This window comes from Lepidochelys olivacea, assembly GCF_965140295.1.
Source record: "Lepidochelys olivacea isolate rLepOli2 genome assembly, chromosome: 2".
In the NCBI taxonomy this organism is placed as follows: domain Eukaryota; kingdom Metazoa; phylum Chordata; order Testudines; family Cheloniidae; genus Lepidochelys; species Lepidochelys olivacea.
In genome coordinates, this window is record NC_140412.1 from 62,067,249 (window position 1) to 62,092,938 (window position 25,690).

The 25,690-nt window shown below is 40.7% G+C and overlaps 1 protein-coding gene across 5 annotated transcripts in view; it reads left to right on the forward strand.

Moving 5' to 3' along the window:
- Positions 1-25,690, forward strand: part of PPP1R42 (protein phosphatase 1 regulatory subunit 42) — a gene marked incomplete at its 3' end in the record, with an annotated part of 78,953 nt that overhangs the window by 38,588 nt on the left and 14,675 nt on the right. For 3 of the 5 annotated variants that reach the window (XM_084619663.1, XM_084619662.1, XM_084619664.1), the window contains one exon: positions 1,229-1,503. In XM_084619663.1, the coding sequence (XP_084475789.1) occupies positions 1,229-1,503 (275 nt within the window). Of the gene's footprint in view, positions 1-1,228; positions 1,504-17,466; positions 17,502-25,690 lie in introns of those variants that run through there. The other 2 variants (XM_084619666.1, XM_084619665.1) reach the window with 2 other exon arrangements.

Here is a 25,690-nt window from a genome sequence, read left to right on the forward strand (position 1 = left end):
CACCTCCCACAAAGACCATGTCTGTACTACCATTTATGTTGGCAAAACATATGTAGCTCATGGGAGTGAAAAAACACACCCTGAGCAACATAAGTTTCCCTGGCATAAGTGGTAGTGTGTACAGTGCTCTGTCGGTGGAAGAGCTTCTCCCACCGACATAGATACCACCATTCGTTGAGGTGGTTTTATTATATCAACAGGAGAGCTCTCTCCCATTGGCATAAAGCGGCTACACGAGTGATCTTACAGCAGCGCAGCTGCATTGGTACAACTATGCCGCTGTAAGGTTGCTAGTGTAGATATGGCCTTCGTTCAATATGAGATGGAGAGCATTTAGCCCTTGAGCATCAGGCTTAATCTTGCCAGAGTCTGATCCGTACTTTGATACACAACCTCCAAGAAGTGATGCTGGTGATTGACTGGGCCAGTGCTCTTTCTTCTGAAAGAATTTTGATGCTGTGAGGCACTGTTCAATTGGAGGTGTTGTTTATTGGATGAGGCACTGAAAGTCTAAGTGCTAGCGACGTTGTGGTAGTCAAAAATCCCATAGTGCTTTTCCCAAAACTAAAGATATTTACCCTGGCATCCTGGAAATTTCCAATTTGGGTAAATATATTCTGCATACCTTCATTCTCTCTGCAGTCTGAGTTTGATAAAATTATTCTGCTTCATGTCATGTCCTAAACTGCTGTCCAAAGTTGCAATATGCTGTTAAGCAGATGCTATTTTCCATCTTAGTGGTGGCTGCATTTCAGTGGAGTGCAAAGTAACTGTTTTGACAGGCAAGCAAAATATTATTAGTGTTTTTCATTGTCATTAATGTTAAATACAGAAGATTAGATTTTGTGCATGCACTGACAATTTTGCAAACTTCAGTATTTACAGTGCTAATAAATATTGTTATTAGCCAAGGCTAAAACACCATGCCAAAAGAGGTAGTCGCCTGACTTTTCCAAAAATTATTGCTTTAATGTTGCTCTTAATTATTTTGTTACATAACCTCCATGTGTCTAGTGTTTGCGGTATTTTCCATAGACAATGCTTTTCATATGCTGTTTTCCATTTTCGGTAGTTATAAAGTTTGTGACACCTTATCTTTAAAACTTTAGTTTATTATTTGTACATAACAAAAAAAATTAAAACTTGCAAGCCATATAATAACTAGCAAAATGAAGTCATTCTTTGACTTGAAATATTAAATTAATACTTAATTCTTTGTATCCTCCAGATGACTTTGAAACAGGCCATCCCATTGTTCCTGTTTATTACAATCCTTCTGGAAAAGGAAAACCAAAATTTGTTATTTTATCTGAGCTACATAGGTCTCCACATAACAGAGAAGAACCTCTGCAAAGACCCCAGGAAGGAAGTAATGTTAATGTTAGCAAAAAAATCAGGTATGTTCCCCTAAAAGTTCCTGGGTCCAATGCTGCTGTGTACATTTGTATGGCTCTCACTGAAGTAGTTGGAACTAAGTGTATCTCAGGGCAGAATTTAGCCTAGCTCAGTTTGAATCCTTTTATATCAGGTCACATTCATATGGTCTCTCTCTCTCTTTTTAAAAAAAAAAACAAAGATGATGGATTGTAACTACTGGCTGTAAACCCCAGTAAAAATTCAAAGCAGAAATGAGTAATGGTGAGTGAAATGTCAGACATATTTAACTGTAGGATGTTACCTCCACAAAGGTATTACAGTACAGAGTTGAACTCTTTAGAACATGTGTGCTGCTAACTATACAGATAAATATTGATACAGTGCTGCACAATTACCTGGAGAGGGAGAAACAATCATTTTGCTTCATCACTGTAGGTTATTTCTTTTGACTAACATATTTCAGTATGTTATGCTACCATATATGTTCATGCTGCAAAATACCAAACTAGACCCTTGGAGTAATCAAAAAAGAAGATGTTACCTATCTGTTTCTCATAGATTTTTTTTAAATGGTAAAATAAGTGACTTTATTTCATAGGGCCTAGTCCTACAACCTTTATTCACACATCCATTCCTTATTCATGTGAGCAGTCCTGCTGATTTCAGTGGAATTGATTGCAGGAATAATGCTTGCTCACATGAATAAGCTTTTTCAGGTTGGGGGTCATAGTTTGTATTTCAGTACTGATGCTTTTTACTTTTTTAAATTATACAGAAATGTATTTTGTATCCAATATCATGATGTCTGGGCACTCTACAAACATTTAAAAACAAAAGTGTAAATATTTAATCCACAATAATTTCTGAAATAAGACATTCTACCAGTAGTCACCCCCATCTGGCAAAAAGCAGTTCCCCATTTATGCAATATTGTAGTTGAAAATTACAAGCAACAAAGGTAGTATTGGGTAACACATTCACTAAATATAGTGCTTCAATTCCAGATTTAAAACTAATAAAGATTTAACTAACACCACTTTGGAAATTTGATTTCACAACATTTAATATTTTCCCATTCGTTATCATCTGCAACTTCCCATTCCATCAATCATTTTTCTATTGATTGGATAACCCCACTAAAAATAGGCTTTCATATTTAAATGTGTTGAGGTTAAGCAGTGATTAAAGGGATATTACATGTCACATAGTTTTAATTTTTGCTCTTCATGGGACAATAGATATGTTCTGTTTTGGCAGGAAAATGAAATTGACACACAACTGTTAAATGATTTCTTTTCCCTCCGTGAAAACACAACAGTGCAGAAGTTTAAAAGCAAGAAACCTATGAACAGCACACTTACAGCCTCACAAAACAAATCTATATAAAGATGATTCTCCAAAGGGTAGCTTTGAGTTTCCAAATTTAGAGAGGCACCTCCTAGTATCACTGCTACCGGCTACTTACATACATAGATGCTTGTTCTTTCAAATTGTACCATAAAGTTTGCTTATCCACACACTCTGAATTCCATTGTCCATGGGCTTCTCTTTATTTGCAACACCTCTGTTAGAGACAGACCTTGGATGAAGCATAAATAGAATCTTTCATTAATTTATCTGTCCTCTTATTAGTCACATAAAAGGGTGGAACAAGCAGATCCTCTGGGGAAGAAAGAATCTCATTTGTACTTATTCAGTGGTAACAGCTTTCTCTGCTTACCTTTAACCAGCACCAGCTCTTCTCCAGAGAGATCCCTGCTGCAAGTAAACAGGAGTCTAGAAAATTATTTGGGCTTTTCAATATAAAAGGACTGCTGTTTACTTCAATAACCTTTTATCAGCAACAGGGATAGCGGATATTTTTGCAACATCACAGCCAGTTTGTTCTTAAACCCAGGTAAAGAAACAGAAACTGTATATAAAACAGAATTATTTTTCATGGGCCTCTGCATTCCCACTCTTGGGTTTTGGTGCCTCTGACGTCGAGCTGCGGAATTGCACGTCCGTGAGCGGTGCAAAGGCACTCTCTCGCTAGGATGATGTAATCAGCTCTATCTACAAGGGAGTTCAGCTGTCACCACCAAGAACTAATGGAATTATCTATTGTGTCTGTGAGCTAGTTATAGCCTGCTTGTTTTCTGGTTTCTTCATAGATTCATAGATATTTAGGTCAGAAGGGACCATTATGATCATCTAGTCTGACCTCCTGCACAACGCAGGCCACAGAATTTCACCCACCACTCCTGCAAAAAACCTCACACCTATATCTGTGCTATTGAAGTCCTCAAATCGTAGTTTAAAGACTTTAAGGAGCAGAGAATCCTCCAGCAAGTGACCCGTGCCCCATGCTACAGAGGAAGGTGAAAAACCTCCAGGGCCTCTTCCAATCTGCCCTGGAGGAAAATTCCTTCCCGACCCCAAATATGGCGATCAGCTAAACCCTGAGCATATGGGCAAGAGTCATCAGCCAGATACTACAGAAAATTCTTTCCTGGGTAACTCGGATCCCATCCCATCTAATATCCCATCACAGGCCATTGGGCCTATTTACCATGAATATTTAATTACCAAAACCATGTTATCCCATCATACCATCTCCTCCATAAACTTACCGAGTTTAATCTTAAAGCCAGATAGATCTTTTGCCCCCACTGCTTCCCTTGGAAGGCTATTCCAAAACTTCACTCCTATGATGGTTAGAAACCTTCATCTAATTTCTAGTCTAAATTTCCTGGTAGCCAGTTTATATCCATTTATTCTTGTATCCACATTGGTACTGAGCTTAAATAATTCCTCTCCCTCTCCAGTATTTATCCCTCTGATATATTTATAGAGAGCAATCATATCTCCCCTCAACCTTCTTTTAGTTAGGGTAAACAAGCCAAGCTCCTTGAGTCTCCTTTCATAAGACAAGTTTTCCATTCCTCGGATCATCCTCGTAGCCCTTCTCTGCACCTGTTCCAGTTTGAATTCATCCTTCTTAAACATGGGAGACCAGAACTGCACGCAGTATTCCAGGTGAGGTCTCACCAGTGCCTTGTATAACGCTACTAAAACTTCCTTATCCCTACTGGAAATACCTCTCCTGATGCATCCCAAGACCGCATTAGCTTTTTTCACAGCCATATCACATTGGCAGCTCATAGTCATCCTATGATCAACCAATACTCCAAGGTCCTTTTCCTCCTCCGTTACTTCTAATTGATGTGTCCCCAGCTTATAACTAAAATTCTTGTTATTAATCCCTAAATGCATGATCTTACACTTCTCACTATTAAATTTCATCCTATTACTCCAGTTTACAAGGTCATCCAGATCCTCCTGTAGGATATCCCTGTCCTTCTCTAAATTGGCAATATCTCCTAGCTTTGTATCATCCGCAGACTTTATTAGCACACTCCCACTTTTTGTGCCAAGGTCAGTAATAAAAAGATTAAATAAGATTGGTCCCAAAACCGATCCTTGAAGAACTCCACTGGTAACCTCCCTCCAGCCTGACAGTTCACCTTTCAGTAGGACCCGTTGTAGTCTCCCTTTTAACCAATTCCTTATCCACCTTTCAATTTTCCTAATGATCCCCATCTTATCCAATTTAACTAATAATTCCCCATGTGGCACGGTATCAAACGCCTTACTAAAATCTAGGTAAATTAGATCCACTGCGTTTCCTTTGTCTAAAAAATCTGTTACTTTCTCAAAGAAGGAGATCAGGTTGGTTTGGGACGATCTACCTTTTGTAAAACCATGTTGTATTTTGTCCCATTTACCATTGACTTCAATGTCCTTAACTACCTTCTCCTTCAAAATTTTTTCCAAGATCTTGTATACTATAGATGTCAATCTAATAGGCCTATAATTACTCGGATCACTTTTTTCCCCTTTCTTAAAAATAGGAACTATGTTAGCAATTCTCCAATCATACGGTACAACCCCTTACAGTTTACAGATTCATTAAAAATTCTTGCTAATGGGCTTGCAATTTCATGTGCCAATTCCTTTAATATTCTTGGATGAAGATTATCTGGGCCCCCCGATTTAGTCCCATTAAGCTGTTTGAGTTTTGTTTCTACCTCAAATATGGTAATGTCTACCTCCGTATCCTCATTCCCATTTGTCATGCTACCATTATCCCTAAGATCCTCTTTAGTCTTAGTAAAGACTGAGGCAAAGTATTTGTTTAGATATTGGGCCATGCCTAGATTATCCTTGACCTCCACTCCATCCTCAGTGTTTAGTGGTCCCACTTCTTCTTTCTTTGTTTTCTTCTTATTTATATGACTATAGAACCTTTTACTATTGGTTTTAATTTCCTTTGCAAGGTCCAACTCTATTTGACTTTTAGCCTGTCTCACCTTATCCCTACATGTTCTGACCTCAATAAGGTAGCTTTCCTTGCTGATCCCTCCCTTCTTCCAATCCCTGTATGCTTTCTGCTTTTTTCTTTCGCACCTCTCTGAGATCTTGCTCATCCAGCTTGGTCTACAACTCCTGCCTATGAATTTTTCCCCTTTCTTGGGATGCAAGCTTCCGATAGCTTCTGCAGCTTTGATTTAAAATAATCCCAGGCCTCCTCTACCTTTAGATCTATAAATTCTTCAGTCCAATCCACTTCCCTAACTAATTTCCTTAATTTTTGAAAGTCAGCCCTTTTGAAATCAAAAACCCTAGTTGCAGATTTATTTTTGTTAATCCTTCCGTTCAGTTTGAAGTGAATTAGCTCATGATCACTTGAGCCAAGACTATCCCCTACAACCATTTCTTCTATGAGGTCCTCACTACTCACCAAAACCAAATCTAAAATGGCATCCCCTCTAGTCGGTTCAGCAACTACTTGCTGAAGGAATCCATCAGCAATTGCATCTAGGAAAATCTGAGCCCTATTATTATTACTAGCACTCATCCTCCAGTCTATATCTGGGAATTTAAAGTCTCCCATGATCACAGTTTCCATTAGTATTTACTTTATTAAAAACATTAAAAAGGGCTCTATCCATATCCAAATTAGATCCTGGTGGTCTATAGCACACCCCAAGCACATTCCCAGGGGAGACTCTAATAGTTTTCTTCCCCAATGTAATTTTTTCCCAGACGGACTCAGTCGTATCCATTTCATTGCTTCTTATTTCTTTACATTCTATCTCATCATTGATATACAATGCTACTCTACCACCTTTACCTTTATTTCGGTCTTTCCTAAACAGCACATACCCCTCAATATCTGTAGTCCACTCATGACTACTATTCCACCATGTTTCTGTTATCCCTATAATATCTGGTTTCACTTCCTGCACCAGTAGCTCTAGTTCCTCCATTTTGTTACCTAGGCTCCTCGCATTAGTGTACAAACATCTTAATTTTTGCCGTTTGGCCTCACTCACATTCAGTACCCTATTAGGCCCGGTCATTCTACAGCCAGTATAACCTATTAGACTGGTATCTACACTGCCCTTCCTCCTACCCACGGCTGTATCCTTTCTTACTTCGTTTTCTTTCCTCTCAATGCTAAAATCTGGCGTGGAGATTACCTGGACATCTCCCCCAAATTCCTAGTTTAAAGCTCTCTTAATCAGTTGTGCCAGCCTCCATCCTAGAAGTCTATTTCCCTCCCTACTCAGGTGAAGTCCATCCCGAGAGAACAGTCCTCTGTCCATGAATGCCTCCCACTGGCCAGACATCCCAAAGCCCTCCTTATAGCACCACTGCCTAAGCCATCTGTTGATAGTCATAATCTTGTCACACCTTTGTTGCCCTTCTCTAGGAACAGGCAGAATCCCACTAAAGATCACCTGAGCCTCGATTTCCTTAAGCGTCTTCCTCAGCCTAGCATAGTCTCCCTTCATACTTTCCAGCGAGAATCTAGCCGTATCATTTGTTCCCACATGAAGGATAATTAGGAGATTCTTTCCTGCTCCCCTTAGAATCCTTTTCAACCTTAGGTCCACATCCCGTATCTTAGCACCTGGAAGATAGCACAACCTCCTATTTTCCGGATCAGCTCTGGTTACAGACCTATCTATTCTTCCAGTAAAGAGTCCCCAATCACATACACCTGCCTTTTCCTAGTGATGGTGCTATTCTCCAGTCTATCCCCTGTTCCCTCTGGCTGCAAGTTCTTTCCATTCCTATTCTCCCTTGTAATCCTCTTTAACCCATCCTGGATTCTCCTGGGGCTCATATTTGGTGTAATCTTCATTAACTCTTCCCATTTTCCTATAGGACTAGCCGCTCTTCTCTTCTTCCTTGCCCTTCCACCTTCAGTGACTACCTGCTAAGCCCCTTCTTCATTTTCCAACTCTGCAAACCTATTCTTGAGCTCTATTTCTCCTTCACTAGCCCGTCTTTTCCTCTGCCTGGTTCTTTTAGTCACATGATTCCACTGACCACTTTCCTCACCCAGTCTCCCCTCAGAATTCCCCAGCCCTGATTCCACCTGCAAGTCTGAGCTTTTCCCTTCAGATACCTCCATAATCTGCTCAAACCCCTTCCTAAACTCTACCAGACTTTCCACCTGCATCTCCAAACCTCGGATCTTTTCCTCCATCAGCTCTATCAGACGGCATTTCATACAGACAAAACTCTTACCAGGTGCCCCCTCCAGGAGCATGTACATACCACAGCTTCCACGTCCAGTCATCCTCATTGTGTCTTCCGCTACATGGGTCACTCCCACTGCTGCCTCTGTATCTGTCATAGCCTTGCCACCTAAATCCTGTTAATCTGGGAAACACAAAACACCATCACCCACAGCAAAAAAAAAAAACCAAAAAATCCACCAAACAAGCACCACAAGACAAACTCCTCCAACAGAACTCCCACTCAAACTCCCCTGTTTACAGCTCTGTTTGCTAGCTCCTGTGCCGCTGCAGCTGTCTGTTATAGTAAGCTCTGTGGAGCAGGGTCCATCTTATTGTTCTGTATTTGCTCAGCACCTAGCACAATCAGATCTTGGTCCATGACTAGGGATCCTAGGTGCTATGGTAATACAAATAATAATAATTAATAATTAATAGTACTAGTTTAGTATAGTGTTACACCTTTTGGTCTGAGCATTAAGCCAATATTTGGGGTCTTGGAGTTTTTCTGTTAGGTGGAGAAATTGATGATAGAGTCAGGAATTTTTTTGATACAATCTTGATAAGTTACAAAGAATTCACATAAAGTCCTATTTCCCAGAACACATTTGGAATCAAACAGGAAGCAATTTCTTTGCTCACATTTCCAAGCTTCTTTCTAGCCAGTACTCTTCCCCAAAAAACTCCTGCTTTGGTTTCTTTCTAAGCCATGTTTCAAATACATTTCTTGCTGTCTGCTTCAATTTTTTGGCTGCTTCTCTTTGCCTGTTCTCTGACAATTACCAAGTGCTTCTGCTGCCAGACACACTGATATCTCCATCCAAATAACTCCATTTCTTGAATGGTCTTGATTGTGGCCTGTTTTGGGTGGTGGCTCGTATTGTTTCGGCTATCTTACTCCAAAAAAGAGCTCAACTGCTTCTTACATTTCTATTTGTATAGTGCTTTTTTTGTCAGGACATTTTCATGCCAACAACCCATGCGGATTTTACTCCCATCCAAATCTCCTTAGAGTTTTTCTTCAGTGCCTGATTTCATTCAAGCATATGTGAGCAGCCTCTTTCAGTGGAGCTCTCCCAAACAAAACTATTGTTTCTGTGAAATCTGCTGTGTGCAGTAGACTCTGCCCATTTCGTTGTAATGGGGAACTCATTACTGTCTCAACTCTCCTAGCCTCGGCTTCCCCTCTACAGTCTCAGTTTCCGGGAGATGGAGCAGGAGCCATGGTGGAAACTTGTCCCACTGATATCTTCTCAGATGGTCCTTCTGAATAACTGGGTTTTAGTCCTGGGACTCAACTGTTCCCTATACACTATTTCATTTATTCAGGTCTACATAGCATCCCTCCCCAAGTTCATGCACATTAAGGCTCCTATCCTTCTTTCTTCTAGGATTGTGGAACCAGAGTAGGTCCCCTCTTTTAAAAGTTTCCCTATGTGACCTTACATCATACAGTCTTTTCATTTTATCAGAGGCTATCCTCAAATTTTCCCTAGAAAAATTGTGAACTTTTTCAGTTTTGGTTTGTAGAGTTTCTACATAGTCAAAATGATCCAAATTCCTTTGTTTCTCTTCAGAAACTCTATACAAAAGGTTTGCTGTGGTCCTTAGCCCATGTCCAAAGATGAAGAGTGCTGGGGATACACTTTGTACTCTCTCATTGACTGCTGTTTTGTAAGCCATCAAAAGGAATGGGATGTGCTGCTCCTAGTCCCTTTGGTTCTGGTCTGCAGAGGTAGCCAGCTGAATCCCTAGAGCCTGATTGAGTCTTTCCACTACCCCATCAGATTGTGGATATGTCGGGGTTGTATGAGTTTTGTGGAGCCATAAAATCTCAGAAACCCTATTGAAATACTTTGAATTCAAAATTTCTCCCTTGAGCTGTGTATAACTCATCCAGGACCCAAAATCTGTTGAAGAATTCATTCTTGAGAACTTCTGCTACTGTCACAGCATCTTGGTTCTTTATTGGGTAAACTTCAGACCATTTTGTGAAGTAGCACATAGTTATATTGATTGCCAGACTCTGTTTCAGGCAGGGGCCCAAGCATATTGACAGCAGTGCGTTCTTTTGATGCCCCCACAAGATACTGGGCTGACCTATGACAAAACTCTCTGGTCAGAAACGGAAAGAATGTGCTTGCAACAAAATGGAATGGTGTGGCGTCAACTTACATTCAGTGGATGAGGACAAGCCAGACAAAGGTGACAAGATACTGGGGCACGGGGGCTCTACCTGTCGTAGGGGGACTCTTCTCTGCAACACAAACGTCACATTTCTTGTGTCAGTTTTCTACATCCTGTCTGCATTTCATCCAATAGAAATTTTCTCTTAGCTTGACTGTGGTTTCTGAAACCTCAAAATGTCCAGCAGTTTTAAAATCGTGACATATCAGAACCTTCTTTTCAATGAATCTGGTACAACCAGCTAATACCTGTACCCATTGCCCATTGTTTTTTCCCATCTCCTGTACAATATTCCGTCTTCAAACTCCAAGTTTTCCTACTGTGACCAGAAAGCTTTTACTGTGGTCTGTGGAGATACTACGTTCCAGTGTGGCTACCTTTGCCAAATGATTTTCCAATCACATACTGTCCTGATGTCAGTATCCTCTCTTTGGGAATCATTTAACTGCTCAGAAGTCCATTCTTGCAATTCGGCATCCATTGTTCCAATGGATGAACCAGGAACATTTGTACTTCTGCAAACTATAAGAGGAGAGGAGACAGCTATCTCTTCCTGAGCACAGTCGTTCCCTTGAGCAACAAATTCCTTGGTCTCCTGCTTAGAGCAGAGTTTGCAATTAGCCTCTCAACAAGGCCACCCGACAACGGTGAGTATTACCATCCGTGTGCCAAGGCTTGTGTGTAATTCTGAGATCATAACTGACATTTTTCCAACCACATCGCAAGTTGACCCTTAGGATTCCTGAATCTAAAGAGTAATTACAGGGATACATGATGTGTCTTGATCACAGATTTTCTCCCATACAAATAGTGATGAAAATGTTCTTTAGATTTAAGCACCGTCAGTATTTCCTTTTGGGTGGTGCTATACTTTCTCTCCAGAGAACTTAAACTTTTGCTCTCAAGTCCTTTATGTTCTTGTGTCATTACTGTCCCTCAAACCGTAAGCACTAGCATCTCTATCCAATATGAATGGGGGGATTGAAACACAGATAGGCTAATACAGGTACAGTCCACTCTGAAAATGTGAAATTGCACTCTGCTACCCACTGAAATTGTTTTCCTTTTTCACCCAACTTATGCAATGGTTTTGAAAGATTGGCAAATCCACAAATAAACCTTTTGTAATCGGAGCCCTACAAAACATTGTGCATATATGAGTATCTGGACATTTGACCAGCTTTGTACAGTCTCAATTTTCTTTTTGTCAGTGGAAATTCCCTCCTCACAGATTGTGTTCCCAAGGAAAATTACCATTTTTTAAAACAATTCCTTTATTTGGATTCACACTGACAGCCTTAAGTTTATCACAGACTATTTGTAAATGTATCAATTCCTGCTTAAAGATTTTAATATGCACCAGAGAGGGGCATGCCACACAGTATGCTCTCCATTGCCTTCTTAAAAGTGGCTGGTGCATTACACTGGCCAAAAAACATCACTTTGAATTGCCAGAGACCTTTTTCCTTCTGTGAAAGCACTCTTTTCCCTGTTGTTTGGATCCATTTCCACTTGCCAATACCCATTTTTAAGATCCAGTATGGAAAACCAGATTGAATCTGCTGCAGCATCCAGACTATCATCTATTTATAGTAAAGTGATTTAATTTAGTTTTCTATAGCCCACCTAGAATCTGGCGCTGCCATCTTTTTTCTTAACTGGAATTGTGAGTGAGGCCCTAGGACTAGTTGAAAGCTCAGTCATTCCTTCCTGATAGATTTCCTTAATAGCCTGTAAAGCTTCTTCCCTCTTTGTGACTTGTAAATGGTCTGGTGGCTGTTTAATCCCATAAATATGAATGCAGAGAGGCAACTCTTGAAGAAGAATGGTAAGGCAACCCTCTTCTTGTAGACCTAAATTGATTTTAAGCCACAGCTGACCACAGTTACATAACAACCTGTATAGACCTCAACTCCACTGCTGCAGAAGGCACAGGCATCCCAAAGTGACCCAGCATTTCTGAGACTATCTAGGATTTTTTCCTATGACTAAATTGGTTTCTGAATTGAGTAATTCATTCCTTTTAGCCTCGTTATTTTACACTAGAGGACTCTTAAAAGTGAGGAAACTTTACATTAGGTGAGTTGACTATTAACAGAACGATGACATTTTAAATTGTAAAACAGCACTTTGAACCAAATAGTTTATCAGATACTTTTCCAAATGAATATTTCAAGTTTTGCACAGTTTGGCTTATAAATTATTTTATGATGCTAGGCTGCTTAGAAGATTTCCGAACATAACATAATTTAAAAAAACATAATAACAAGTAATTCAGAATATCGTCTCTTTAAATTTTTTCAGCAAGTGACCTGTCTTTTGAAGCCTTAGACAGTTTAGGGTCTGAGACTAAGGAGAGGAGAACAAAGTGGCAATTTTGCTAATTTACAATCTGAAAACACTTGTTCCTTATAAAGACTATCCTTTATATGTTGAGATGGTGGAACACGCTTTTTAAAAAGATGAATGAGGCTCCTTTATAGCTTCTCAGCAGCAGCTAGCAATTGAAAATTTTCCATCAGATGCATAATCAAGCTTCTCTCTAAACAGCAGGTTCTTTCCTTAATTAATTAACTTCTAAAATATAAAGTCTTGGTGATGTTTCTTGACAGTGTGAGGAGATTGCTCTGTCTCTGTTAGAATGGCTGATGGTAAAAAATCTGCTGCAGTGGGAATCCTGCAGCTGCAGGCTCCTGCCTCTTGGCTCTCTGCTCTCACAGTTCACTTAATGGCATTGTTTTTACGTCTGTCAATGAACCAGCACATATACTCACTTGAGTATAAAGCTCAATGAAAGGGCAATACATAGTTTAAAAACAAAGATTAGTGTTGCCCTAAAACAAGGTAGTAAAGTTAGTCAGCCAGGGGTTTTATATATTCTCCAACAGCATAATTTGCTTGTGTTCAACTTTTGCACTATACATCAAGCATGATGCTGATAGTTCCGCCTCTAACATGAGACATGAATGACACAAGAGCCAAAAAATGCTATTTTAACTCATTCCAAATTTGTAGCCCTAAAATATTTTATAGAATGCACGACCTAATGACTTTTCTTGTTCACAGAATAGATGTTAATTCTTGAGTTTCTTTGGTCAGTTGATGTTGCAAAGAAAACAATTCTAAGTTAGGCTGGTCCACCACACTTTCATGGCTCCAGTTACATAGTGACATGGGCATGATGCTTAAGGCTGCGAGTCTGTCACAAAAGTCACAAATTCCTTGACTTCCTGAGCAGCTCGGGCAGCCCCTGGGCCAGCCAAACTGGCCACTGCTGGAGCAGTCTTGGGCCACCGCACCCACCCCGCCACACCTCCTAGCAGCAGCAGCAGTGTCTGGCCGCTGCCCCCCCACAGCAGCAGGGGGCCCAGGCAGCGCGCTGCTGCCCCCTGCCCCAGAGCACCCAAGATTTAGTCCGGGGTATATAGTACAAGTCATGGATATATCAGGGGCTGTGAATTTTTGTTTACTGCCCATGACTTTTACTAAAACTACCTGTGACTAAAACATAGCCTTAATGATACTATCATCATTTATTCTGAATTCTTGCTATATCACAGACATTTTAGTATATATACAACTATCTTTGTACCAACACCATTAGCTGGCTTTGTAAATTATGCAGCTATAAGTGCCTGTGTATCTGAGAAAAAGATTAAATCTCGGACTGGATTAGGCTTGTTTTCTGTTGTGTTAATACTAGGGCTGATCAGGAAATTTGTGACTCAACTTTTTTTGTAGGAAAATATTGATTCAACAACTCCAAACTTTTTGCAGGAAAGTCAGTTTTATTGAAACCTTTGTCAGGAAAATGCACCTTTGTAGGTGCAGGATGGAATTTCAGAATGAGAGAAATTCCTCCACCCCAGAATATCCAACAGGCCAGAGTTTAGGGTACTCAACCAGGATGTAGTAGACCCAGTTCAAGTCCCTGCTCTCTGATTCTGAAATCTCTCAATCTCTCTGGTTGGAGCTGTTCCACTATGTATAAATAATTAAATATTAATTGCGTGAACAAGAGAGACTGACTCTATAGTCCAGTAGATGAAGGCATTCATCTGCAAGACTCAGGTTCAAGTCCCTGCTCTGACTCAGGCAGAGTCAGTGCCCTAACCTCTGGTCTACTGCCCATTGCAGGGCAATGGTGTGTCTTTCTCTCATTTTTCATGAAAACTTTCAAAAGATCTCAATTTTGTTCCAATGTAGAACAAAAACAGATTTCAAAACCTTGCAAGTGTTTTCTGGCCAGCCTGGGTTAATACCAACCAAAGTCTAACTGGTGATTGCATAACACAGTAATCTTTTCAAACAAAGAAAATGGAATTAAACAGTTCAGCATTCTCATTTAAACACTAATAAACTGTTTAGGATTATTTTTGTTCTTGTTTATAGATTACCTGTACAAGTTTCAGTCAACTGCTTAGAAAACACACCTTTAAACAGTGTGATCCTAAGATAATTAAGTTCCACTTAAGTACCAGTACTTGCCTTAATCAATAAATGCTCTCGTGAACTGGCTTCATAATTTTTTATTATTATTTGCCAGTAACTACTAGATCACTGAAAAGTGCAGAAAACAGTCTTTTTTTTTTCAGTTGATACAGCAGTCTGCCATGCTCTGCTGAGCTAATTAAAACCAAGTGACACATGGGAAAACTTCAGAAATTTTCCTTCTTACTAGGATATGTTTATTTTTTTAATCATGTGAAATGAAGAGTGGAAACAAATATAAATTAATACATTTATTTTTGCTCTTGTGCATAAAACTACATATGACTGCAAAATGCCTCATAGATTTTTTTCATTGGGGATAAAAGGGTTTAATTATGCAAATTGTAATCTAAATTTCTTAAATAAAATTGCTTATTTTCCAAAATACCACTAGCTTACATCATGAAATACAATTCTGTTTTAGAGAACAGATTGCTCTTGAGTTGCAGAAGAAGAAAAGGGCATCTTCAAATACCTTCACGCTATTTTATGGGGATAAGGTAGAAGTCAGATTCTGCTCTCATTTACATAAGTGCAAACCCATTGATTTTGCAAAGTTTGTACTAGTGTAGCTAAAGGCAGAATATGGCTAAAGATTAAACTCTTTATGGAAAAAAATTATTTTAAAACAATGTGCAGATGAATTATTAATTAGAAGCAAAAGTTTCTCTTGGAAATGCTGACCACCTCACCTGTAGTGAGCACTGTTGTAACTGCAGTAGTGAAGTAAATATAAAGTTCAACAATAAATGCTTAGCAATAGTGTTTAAAGATGAGATTAGACTTGCAGCTACATTATCTAGTCCTCTTGTATGTATTATTTAAAGGCTATTTGTATTGCTGTGACAGATGTGGTAAGGCATATCTACACAGCTGTGCTTTTGAAAGAGTTTCATATGAGCTCATTGCATTTTTTTTAGACTATGGCATAGTAAGTTTATTTTATGTTTCCATTTGCATTTGGACACACAAAATTAATTGAACCATCTATAGTAAGTATATCTGTATTAGTAGGGAAAAAATCCAGTGTTATCAGTAATCCCACCCCCCATCCCCATGACAGTGAAGTTCAAAACTATGATTTTGTGACTCTTTTACACTTAACATTTCTCAGTACTTTTAAGTAGAAATTATGTTGGTTATTATAAGAACATATGTTAAAAATGAGAACCAGATGTCAAGTGGAAATACTCCTTGAATGTAAGGGTTGATAGTGAAATTGTATTTAGTTAGACTGGTTTGCTAAAGATAATAAATAGGCATCTTATGTGATGGAATGTGCAACTGTGAAACAACTTCAGTTTATGAAAATTCCCAATAATTTAGCAAATCACAGTGAAATCCTGGCCCTATTGAAGTCAATATGAAGACTCCTATAGACATCAGTGGGGGCAGAATTTCACCTTCAGTACTCTACTGGAATAAAATATCAGTATCTGCTTTATTGGTAAATGGAAATTAATACCATTTATTTCAGTGATGTCTTAGGAGCAGTCTATAGGTTTTTGTGATTCATATAAAAAGGGCTGTAATGAACTGCAGTCAGACCATCTATAGCTGATATTTTCAACAACTAGTACTGTAAACAGGTCTTTTATTAATCCAACTGATGGTGGAGCTCTGGCAGACATGCTCAAAAAAGATGGCATCCCTCTCTGCCTTACTCTATGCACTGCTATTATAATAATTTGGTCTTACATAGTTCCTTCCAAATGAGGATCTCAGAGCACTTTACAAACATCATTGAAGTAAGACTTCTCTCTGAAAGCTAGGTCTGCATATCCTCAGTGTGGCGTAATTGTCTATTTGTAGCTATAAGAAGCAGAATCAAAGCTGATTGGATGGCTGATGAGGGACTAGCCCCCACCTTCTGGATACCTCCTCAGTTTTGTTCTGCCTTCTGTTGCTACTGGCTGAGTGGGAGAATCCAGTGCAAGAGAGAGAATTCAAAAATAAATAAGAAAAAAAAAACCTGAAGACTGGTTTGTCTCCTGCCTGGAATTACCATCGCAACACCACCCACCCCACCACTCAGGTAACAGGCTCAGAGGATGGTGGAGAAAGGTTCAAAAATAGAAGACCAAGGTTGTATTCATCCTGCTCTGTCTCCCTGCCACAATGTGCAGAAGGAGAGGTTTATGTTTCGTTCACTGCAGCTGCCTCATTCATCAGGTTAGAAAGGTTTTGCTTTGGTTGCCTTACACCAACCCAGGAGCCTGGTTCCTACCAGCAAGGAGTCTCAGGGCCGGATTTAGGGGCAACCGACCCAGGCAACTGCCTGGGATGCAGGGCTTGGGGGATGTCAGGCTTGGGGAGCTGTTATTGTTGTAAGTGTCAAAGGGGAATATAGAATGTTTGAAGTAAAATATTCTGTCTGTGGATTTATTTTTCACTAACCTCCTAGAATGTTCTGGACCTTTGTAGAATCTCATGGAACCTTCCAGACTTTCTGAGAGCTACATTTTCCTCCAACCTCTTATAATGTTGTCAGCCATACCCTCGTGGGTATATAAGAGGCAGGACGTTACCAGTCAGTCAGTGAGATGTAAGAACAAAGTGAAGTGAAGTGAGAGCCCAGCTGTGATATTGTGAACCTTGTTTTATTGTGTAATTGTGAAAGTCTACTTGTATTTTAAGACATGAAGAGTATAAGTAGTGACTAATAAAGTACATATTTAATGAGATGCCAGAGATATCTATCAAACCCCTATCTACTCAACAATATAAAAGAAATTCTGTTATTTCTTTTGCCATGCTTAACACATATTGTGTGATAACTTTCTAAGACTGTGGAACATAAACTTTTGGTCTCCCTAATACTGTCTGCTTTCCCCCGTAGAAAATAAAAGATGCCCCTGAAGACGCCTTCAGAAGGTTAGTATAGGAAGCGAAAAGCTCAATTGCAATCTAGGTTGCAGCAGGGGGCAAATTTGATGGGAAAATGTCTCAAACAGAACATAGCACAGGCTTAAGCAGTAGCAATTGTCCCACTGCAGAAGAAAATGAGGAGTGAAGCATAAAGATGGTAGTCCTATTACTAAGGAATTAGTAGATTTACCTAAAGAAAAGGAATGGAAATGTGAAGAAAGTGATGGAGAATCGTCCAGATTTCCTGGCTACATAAAGGAGAGTGATGATAAAGAAGAATGTGGTTCACACGAAAAGGAGAGTAATGACAAAGAAAAATCAGGTTTATATTAAAAGAAGAGAAACAATAAAGAAGGATCAGCCTTGCATGATGGCAGAAACAGCAGTGAGAAAAATTGCACACCACAAATAAATACATCAGATCTTGCTTTTTATGGCCAGTAATCCTAAACTGTGCCGATAATGATCGTACAATTTTGAACAAGCCAGGCAAAAGCAAGGATATGATGTTTCCAGTAAATGAGCAGAAGTGACACTTCTCAAAGTCACTTTGTGAAAGAGTGCTCAAGAATGGTGAGAAACTGTTTCGGTGTTGGCTAGTTTACTCAAAATCAACTTACAGAGTGTTCTGTTTTTGTTGCAAAATATTTAACAAGCATGCCAAATGGTTGTGTTCGCTTTCCGAGTACAATTAATGGCATAAGTTAGCTGAAGCTCTGAAGCAACGTGAAAAGTCACCCGGCCATTTTATGGCCTACTCCAAATGGATGGAGGTCGAGTCCAGGCTTAAGCTGAATAAATACAGAAAACCAGCACATTATTAATGTAGAAACCCTGCACTGGAGGAATGTGGTTGATCGTCTGATCTCAAGTACCCTCTTCCTTGCAAAGAATAATTTGGCTTTCCAGGGCTTGTTGTATAAGTTGTTCACTGAACATAACAGTAATTTCCTCAGTTTGTTAGAGCTCTTTGGGAAATACAATGATGTCATGTGTGCATATCTACGTGGAGTAGTTTGTAAAGAAGCTATGGACCATTACTACAGCAAAACAATTCAAAATGAATTGATTGACCTTATGGCAAGGAAGGTGCTTGATAATATATTGACACAGCTCAACAAAGCAAAGTATTATACCATAATAATGGACTGCACTCCTGATATTAAGCACAGTGAAAAGATGTAATTTACAGTAAGATTTGTTGATGACGAGGATGGGTGTATCCATGTAAAGGAACACTTTATCTGCTTCCAGTACATGGACGACTCTACTGGAAAAGGCCTAACAAAGCTGTTTATGAATGTTTTGAATGAGAATAAAATAAAGCTTCAGGTCTGCCATGGCCAAGGCTACAACAACAGCACAAACATGAAGGGATGAAACAGTGGCATCCAGACAAGGATCCTTGTGCTGAATCCAAGAGCTTTCTTTGTGCCTTGTGGTTTCCATTCCCTCAAACTGGTTGTGTCAGATGCAACGTCATCTTTAGATTCAGTATCTCTCTTTGGAGTACTGCAAAGGATATAAGTTTTCAGTGACAACTATCAGGTGGAAGATCCTCACAGACAGTGTTACAAATCTGACGGTGAAGCCACTAAGCGACACTTGCTGGGAGAGCCCCATTGGCAGATTGGGGCCAATGAGGTACCAAGTGACTGAGGTTTACAACACCCGGATGGAACTGGCGCAGTTGAGTAAAGCTGAAACCGGAATGAGACTTTGATGAGAAGCTGCCTTGATTTTTGTTGTGGCCTACAGAGACAACAGATTAGAAGATGCCATCATTGCTGCCAAAGAAATGGCAGAAGACTTAGGGGTTGAGCCTGTCTTCAAGGAAACTCATATTCATTGGAAGAAGAGACACTTTGGTTATGAGGGCAGAGATGAGCTGATGAAAAGCTTGGAAGAAAAATTCAAGAGGGAGTTTTTTTTGCTTGCTCGTTGAATGAATGTCCATCAAAGAAGAGTTTGGATAAATGAAGCACCACAAAAAGACTTGTGTGGGGGCGGGAGGGGTATGACCCTAGCAAGCTCCCAGTGGACAAGAAAACATTCTTGAACAATTGTACGGACCTTCAGCAGATGCTGACAAATGGAGAATGTTCGGACATCAATGATAAAGACCTTTATGTGGAATTGAACACCCTTCACATTTTGCAACACAGGAAGCACTCTCCACTCCAAGTTCTCCAATTCATTCATGATGCAGAGCTGAACGACACTTTTCCTAATGTATGGATAGCTTTGAGGATTCTGCTCATGCTGCGAGTCACAGTCACGAGTGGTGAGAGCTGCTCTTCGAAGCTCAGGCTCATCAAAACATATCTTGGATTGATGATGGCCAACGAGAGACTGACATCGCTTGCTATTTTATTGCTTGAAAATGCCATTGGACAGTCTTTGGATCTCTCTGACGCTATGAGGACAAAGGCGAGAAAAGTGATTTTTTGAACTAAAGGACTAGAGTTAACATTCTAAGGCAGTGGTTCTCGAAGCCGGTCAGCTGCTTGTTCAGGGAAAGCCCCTGGCGGGCCTGACTGGTTTTTTTACCTGCCGCTTCCACAGGTTCGGCTGATCGCGGCTCCCACTGGCCTTGGTTTGCCGCTCCAAGCCAATGGGGGCTGCGGGAAGCAGCGCGGACCACGGGACTGGCCTGGGGAGTCTGACAGCTGGGCTGCAAATGTCTTGAAGGATGACAGAAAAATGAAAATAACCTTTTGGCTGCCACAGGTGGTTACATCAAAGGGCAACAGCCCAGCATGGGAAAACCATAAGCAGGACCGGCTGAATCTGCCACAGAGCAAGGAGCGGCTAGTGAGACTATTTTGGGCATTCGTCCTCCCACAGTGCGGGTTTCATCATCCTTCTGCCTCCCTTTCTTCACTGGGCAATTTTGTCTCCTTTCCATAGCCCCAGGGGATGCCCAGAATTTTGTACACAGGGGAAAAGAAGGGAATCCCCCTCTCAGAAAGAAATTCCTTCTTGCGCTAGGGAGCAACTCTTGGATTTGGCATGAAAAGTGCCTTTACCTCAGATCCTGCCATCTTGTAAGACCCAGGCTGCAGCTTCAGTGTCCCCTTACAGGCACTCTGTCCATTCTCAAAGGCACAAAGATAAAAAGATGCCTATTAGCAGAAGATATTTTCAGAATTCTTTATTTGATTCAGGTTCCCAGTCCCCACTCCCCTAAGGAGTAAAAATTTTAAAAAGGGGGAAAGGGTTCAAGAAATTACCTCAGACACTTAGAAAACTGGCCTGTTCCTCTGGGGATAGCAGCTTCCCAGCCTCATTACCAGATGATGCCAAAGCTCAAGGCTCTGCTCACAAGGTTTTCATACATTGAAAGAACAAGCACAATAAAAGGAATAGAATTGTTTATGTGTCTGGCTCTTCTTCATCATCGTTTAGTTCATTTTTATCCTTGTCTTCAGGGACATCACCAAAGAAAAAGAAGGTTAAAAAATCTGTTCAATCCAAGTCCAAGAGAGGGAAAAAGGAGTCAAGAGGAAAGTCAGGATCATCTTCACAGGAGGCAGGTAAATTCTCAATCTCAGAGTGTGAATCAGAGAACGAAGAGAAACAAAGAGAATCTTTTTCCAACTGAATCATTTTAGAAGATATTGTGAAAGGTCATTAGATACTTGCGTTTCCATCAGATGAGCCGATTAGAAAAGATTCTAAATAGGAAGGAGAGGGGATTGGTACAGAAATTACAAAAAAGAATTTTCCATCTAGTTCAAAATCTGAATCGTATTTCCCTTCACATCTTTTTTGAAAAAGTAATTAAGGCCAAATGGGAAACACCAGCAAAATGTATGAGGTTGTGCAGGCATGCTAAAAATTTCTACAAAGTGCACTGTAGAAAAGCAGATTTTGTGTCTCCTATAGTGGATGGGGCAGTTTCAGCTCTAGTCAAAGACACTACTGTGCCAGTGGAAGGGAACTTGTTCCCAAAAGAACTCAACGACCACAGAATGGAAATATCACTGTGCTATATGTTTAAGGATGCATGTTCCTCTCTGAGGGCTTTTTATCTCTGAGGGCTTTTTCTGTGGCCACACATTTTGGAAGAGCAATACTGGCCTGGACTGATAATTTGACAGTCAGATTGCCAAAAAAAGTCTAAGAAATCATTGTGGTTAAGTTCAGAGTTAAAGAAAAGCTCAGTGGCTTCAGCATTCATAGCTGGTGCAGCCAGGGATGCTTTGATGTTTTCAGCAAATGCCATGGCCTCCAGGGTGATGACCAGATGGCATATCTGATTATGAGCCTGGAAGGGCAATATACAGGCCAAAATGACGTTAGCCATTTTGAAATATTCAGGATGTCAATTATTTGGGGGGCTATTAGACAAAGTGGTGGTAGAATCCTCAGATAAATCAAAAAGACGTTAAAGAAACTCTCCTAACTTCAAATCCAGGAAAAGGGATAGCCAGCCTCTAAATATCCTTTTTGTGTCTACTCCTCACAGTTTGGACTGCACGACTACAGCAAAAGCAACTGGAAAAAGTCTAAGCCTGGAAACGGGAGAGACCAGTTTTCCCACAATGCAAATTCCGATAATAGAAACCGTGCCTGACTATGGGCAGTAAACTTCTGACCTAGTGGGAGACTATTAAAATTCAAGAACCAACGGCCTCTCTCCATATTGGACAGACTGGTCCTGGATATGCATCATAGAATTTTCAAAGATACCAAATCATAATTTTTGCCCTTCTTTAATACTATCAAATCCCCCCAAAATTTGAAATATGCTAAAGGCCATAGATCAGATTTTTCAATTTGGCATAATAGAGAGAGATCCTGAGGTCGAGATGTTCTGTGGCTACTGCTCAGTCTTGTTCCTGGTACCCAAGAGTTTCAAGGAGGACAGAGTGGTGTTGGACTTAAAAACCTAAACAAGTTCATAAGAGGGGGCAAATTCAGGCTGGAGATCTGGAAGTCCATGGTGGCAACAATCTGCCTGGTGGATTACCTTACGTCAAGCAATCTGAAGGAGACCTGTCTTCATGTGCTAGTTCACCAGGTACTCAGGAAATTTCTGCGATTCACTCATGGGACCAGCCATTTTCAGTTCAAAGTGCTGCCTTTTGGACTGTCATGCACACCTCGAGTATTTACAAAAGTCCTTGTTGTTCTGATGGATTTTCTCAGACAGAAAAGGTTACAAATCTGTTCTTTCTTGGATGACTTTCTAGTGAGAGCCTTATCAAAGGAGCGGTCCACTCAAGCAACTAAACATTGCAACAGCAGGGATTTATAGTAAATTTTGGAAAGTGTCATCTTCAACCACCTCAGAACCTATTTCATCTTGGAGTGTTGATATATCTGTCAACCAAAATATGCGCTAAGATGAGATCAGCAATTACTCTCCTGAGGAGGTGCCCAGTGATGTCAATAGACACCCCAGTGGGTGTTCTAGGGATGATCACGTCCTGCATAGGGAGAGTGCCTTGGGCAAGAAAACATATGAGGACTCTCCAGAGTTTCCTTCTGTTCCTTCCCTGCCATTTTCTGATATTTCTATCTTGAAAAGTGAACGTTCCATCATTTGTGTTGAAATTCCTGGATTGGTGGATGAGTCCAGAGAGATTCCCTGAAGGGATGGCCATGGTGGAGCCAGGGTGGTCTGTCATAACAACAGACGCCAGTCTGGAAGGATAGGAAGCATTTTCCAAGAAGTTGTGGGTCCAGTGACATGGTCTTCAGAACGAAAGAAAAGCATAAATTTTCTGTGCTCTTAAACCACTGACCTCAGCATTGCAGAATGGTCATATTCTGGTAATTATGGGCAGTACCTCTATGATTACATATGTAAGCTATCAGGGAGTATGAGTTCAGGGATCTACAAAAGGAAGCATCATCATTGATGCAGTGGGTAGAGGCCTATCTACAGTCTATCAGGGTCTTGTGCATCAATGACACCAGCAGTGTGAAGGCTGACTGGCTGAGCAGAAGAAAAATTGATCAGGTGAAATGGACTCTTCAAAACGAATAATTCCAGTTGATCATCAAAAATTTTGAAGTTTCGATCCTGGATCATTTTGAATTCAAGGCAAACCAGAAGGGTCACCAATACTTTGCAAGCAAAAGGCAGCCAGGAGCCTTAGGCATAGATGCTCTGTCACTCAAGTAGCCAAATTGGCTTACTTTATGCTTTTCCCCCAGTACCCATCTGAGACATTCCCCTGGTGTTATCTGGACTGGTGATCTGCTAGGTCACTCCAATCCTCGACCATAATTATATATATGAAATTACAACCTATAACATTACTATTAACATTACAACAATGCTCAGTGCATCATGAGCCTTCCAAAGACACCTGACATGACAAACTTTGCATTGGATACCACACAATCATATTATAAAGATGAGCATGGGGGTGCAGGGTGTTCCCCCAAGGTACAGAGCACATTGGCTGGCCCTTTGGGGAGCAGTCTCCCAACCCCAGGACTGTACATATGCAGAAAATCCAGCTCCCCTTTTGGGGTTATCCTGTGTTTCCCCCTCCCAACACTGAGTCCTTCCCTGCCCTGTAGAGGGCTGTGATTTGTGCTCTCTGGGCTAGGTGTGTCTACCCTTTGCTCAGATGCACCTTTTCCCAGCAGCTTTTCCATAACTACTCCCTGTCTCTCACCAGCCTGGGAGAAAACACCCCCCTCTCTGTCAATTGGGTCATCTGTATTCTGGCAAACTACCATCTGGCAATTTCCTGGTCCCAACTCCTCTGTTATCACAGGCATTGGAGTTGCATCTTGATTTAAAGAGACACAGTTACGTTCCAAAAATTTATCAGAAATTGCATCCTGACAAACTGGGACCTGCACTGGGGTACCCTCCGCCATCCCTTTCTCTGTCCCGGAGAAGTCAGCAGTGTGACTGCTCCTCTCCAGGAGGTCAGTTACACAGTTCCTTCTCAAAACCTGGGTCACAGGCTGAGTGCCTGGGTGCACCAGTGCTGACTCAGCCATTCTGTCCTGGGCATCCTCTCCCAAGTGACTAGTGAGGAGACATTCCTGTACCCCCACTATTCCTTCCCCAGTTTCCTCCTCTGGGCCCCCTCCTAAGACACATTTCTCTGTGCCTAGGAAGGGTTCTATCCCTTGTTCATCTGCAAAACTCTGCCAGCTAACACCTGGGACAGTTTGCTTAATCACTGACAACACCTCTCCTGCCCCTGAGCCAAACTACAGAGTGTCACACCATCATCATCAGGGTAATATAGAAAATCAGAAAGGAAGAAGCAGAAATGATCTTTGTGACCTCCCATTGGCCCTGGCGGCTCTACTACATGGTGTAGTAGAGCCAGAATGCACTGGAAGGACAATCCAGCTCCACTATACCACTGTGACCTGCTCTCTGCAGCATGGGGGTAGGGTTAGAAAGCAACATGGGGGCAGGGTTAGAAGGTGAGACTGGCAGGGAGATGCTGCAGTTTAAGACTACACCACTGTTTGTGAACATGTCAGTGGAGCCACCATTGTTCTTCAATACAAGGCCAGATTTATTATCTAGTGGTCCAGTTCTTCTAGATTTAATTTGCTTAAATCCTTGTGAAACTTGATATTTGAAAGGAAGTTTCTAAAGTGAAAGGGTTACTCTGCTGGTCTCATTGAAATGCTGTTAGCATCTAGAAGAAAATCAACAACAAGGCTTACTCAGGGATCTGGTCTAAATTCAAAGTTTGGAATAGAGAGAGACATATTTAGCATTAAGTAGCCAAAGTGTTTCATGTTCTAGAGTTTTTACAAGATGGTTTTGATATCAGGTTGCAGGCTAATACCTTAAAAGTATGTGTTTTTGCACTGTCTGCAATTTTGAATATATCCAGAAAATCTTCCATTTTCCATCAAAGGGACATACAGTATTTGACTATCAAAATGACCTTTTTGATCACTATCACTTTGGCAAGAAAAGTGTCAGAACTGGGAACTTGGTCAGTTATCCATCCTGCTGCATCTTTCACGGAGATAAAGCGGTTTGAAGAATCTTTATTCCAGTGGGGCACCAGATTTCACTCAGTATGAGTGATGGTGGTCTCATGGACTGAGAAAGCAATGAAATCTGTAAAGCTGCAATTTGGTCATAGATACACTTACCAAGTTTTACAAGATAGATACTCAGCCTTCAGCCCGTGCAGCCTTTGGCAGGCAGGTCCTGCATGCTGTAGTGATTCCTTAGAGTAAGGGAATCC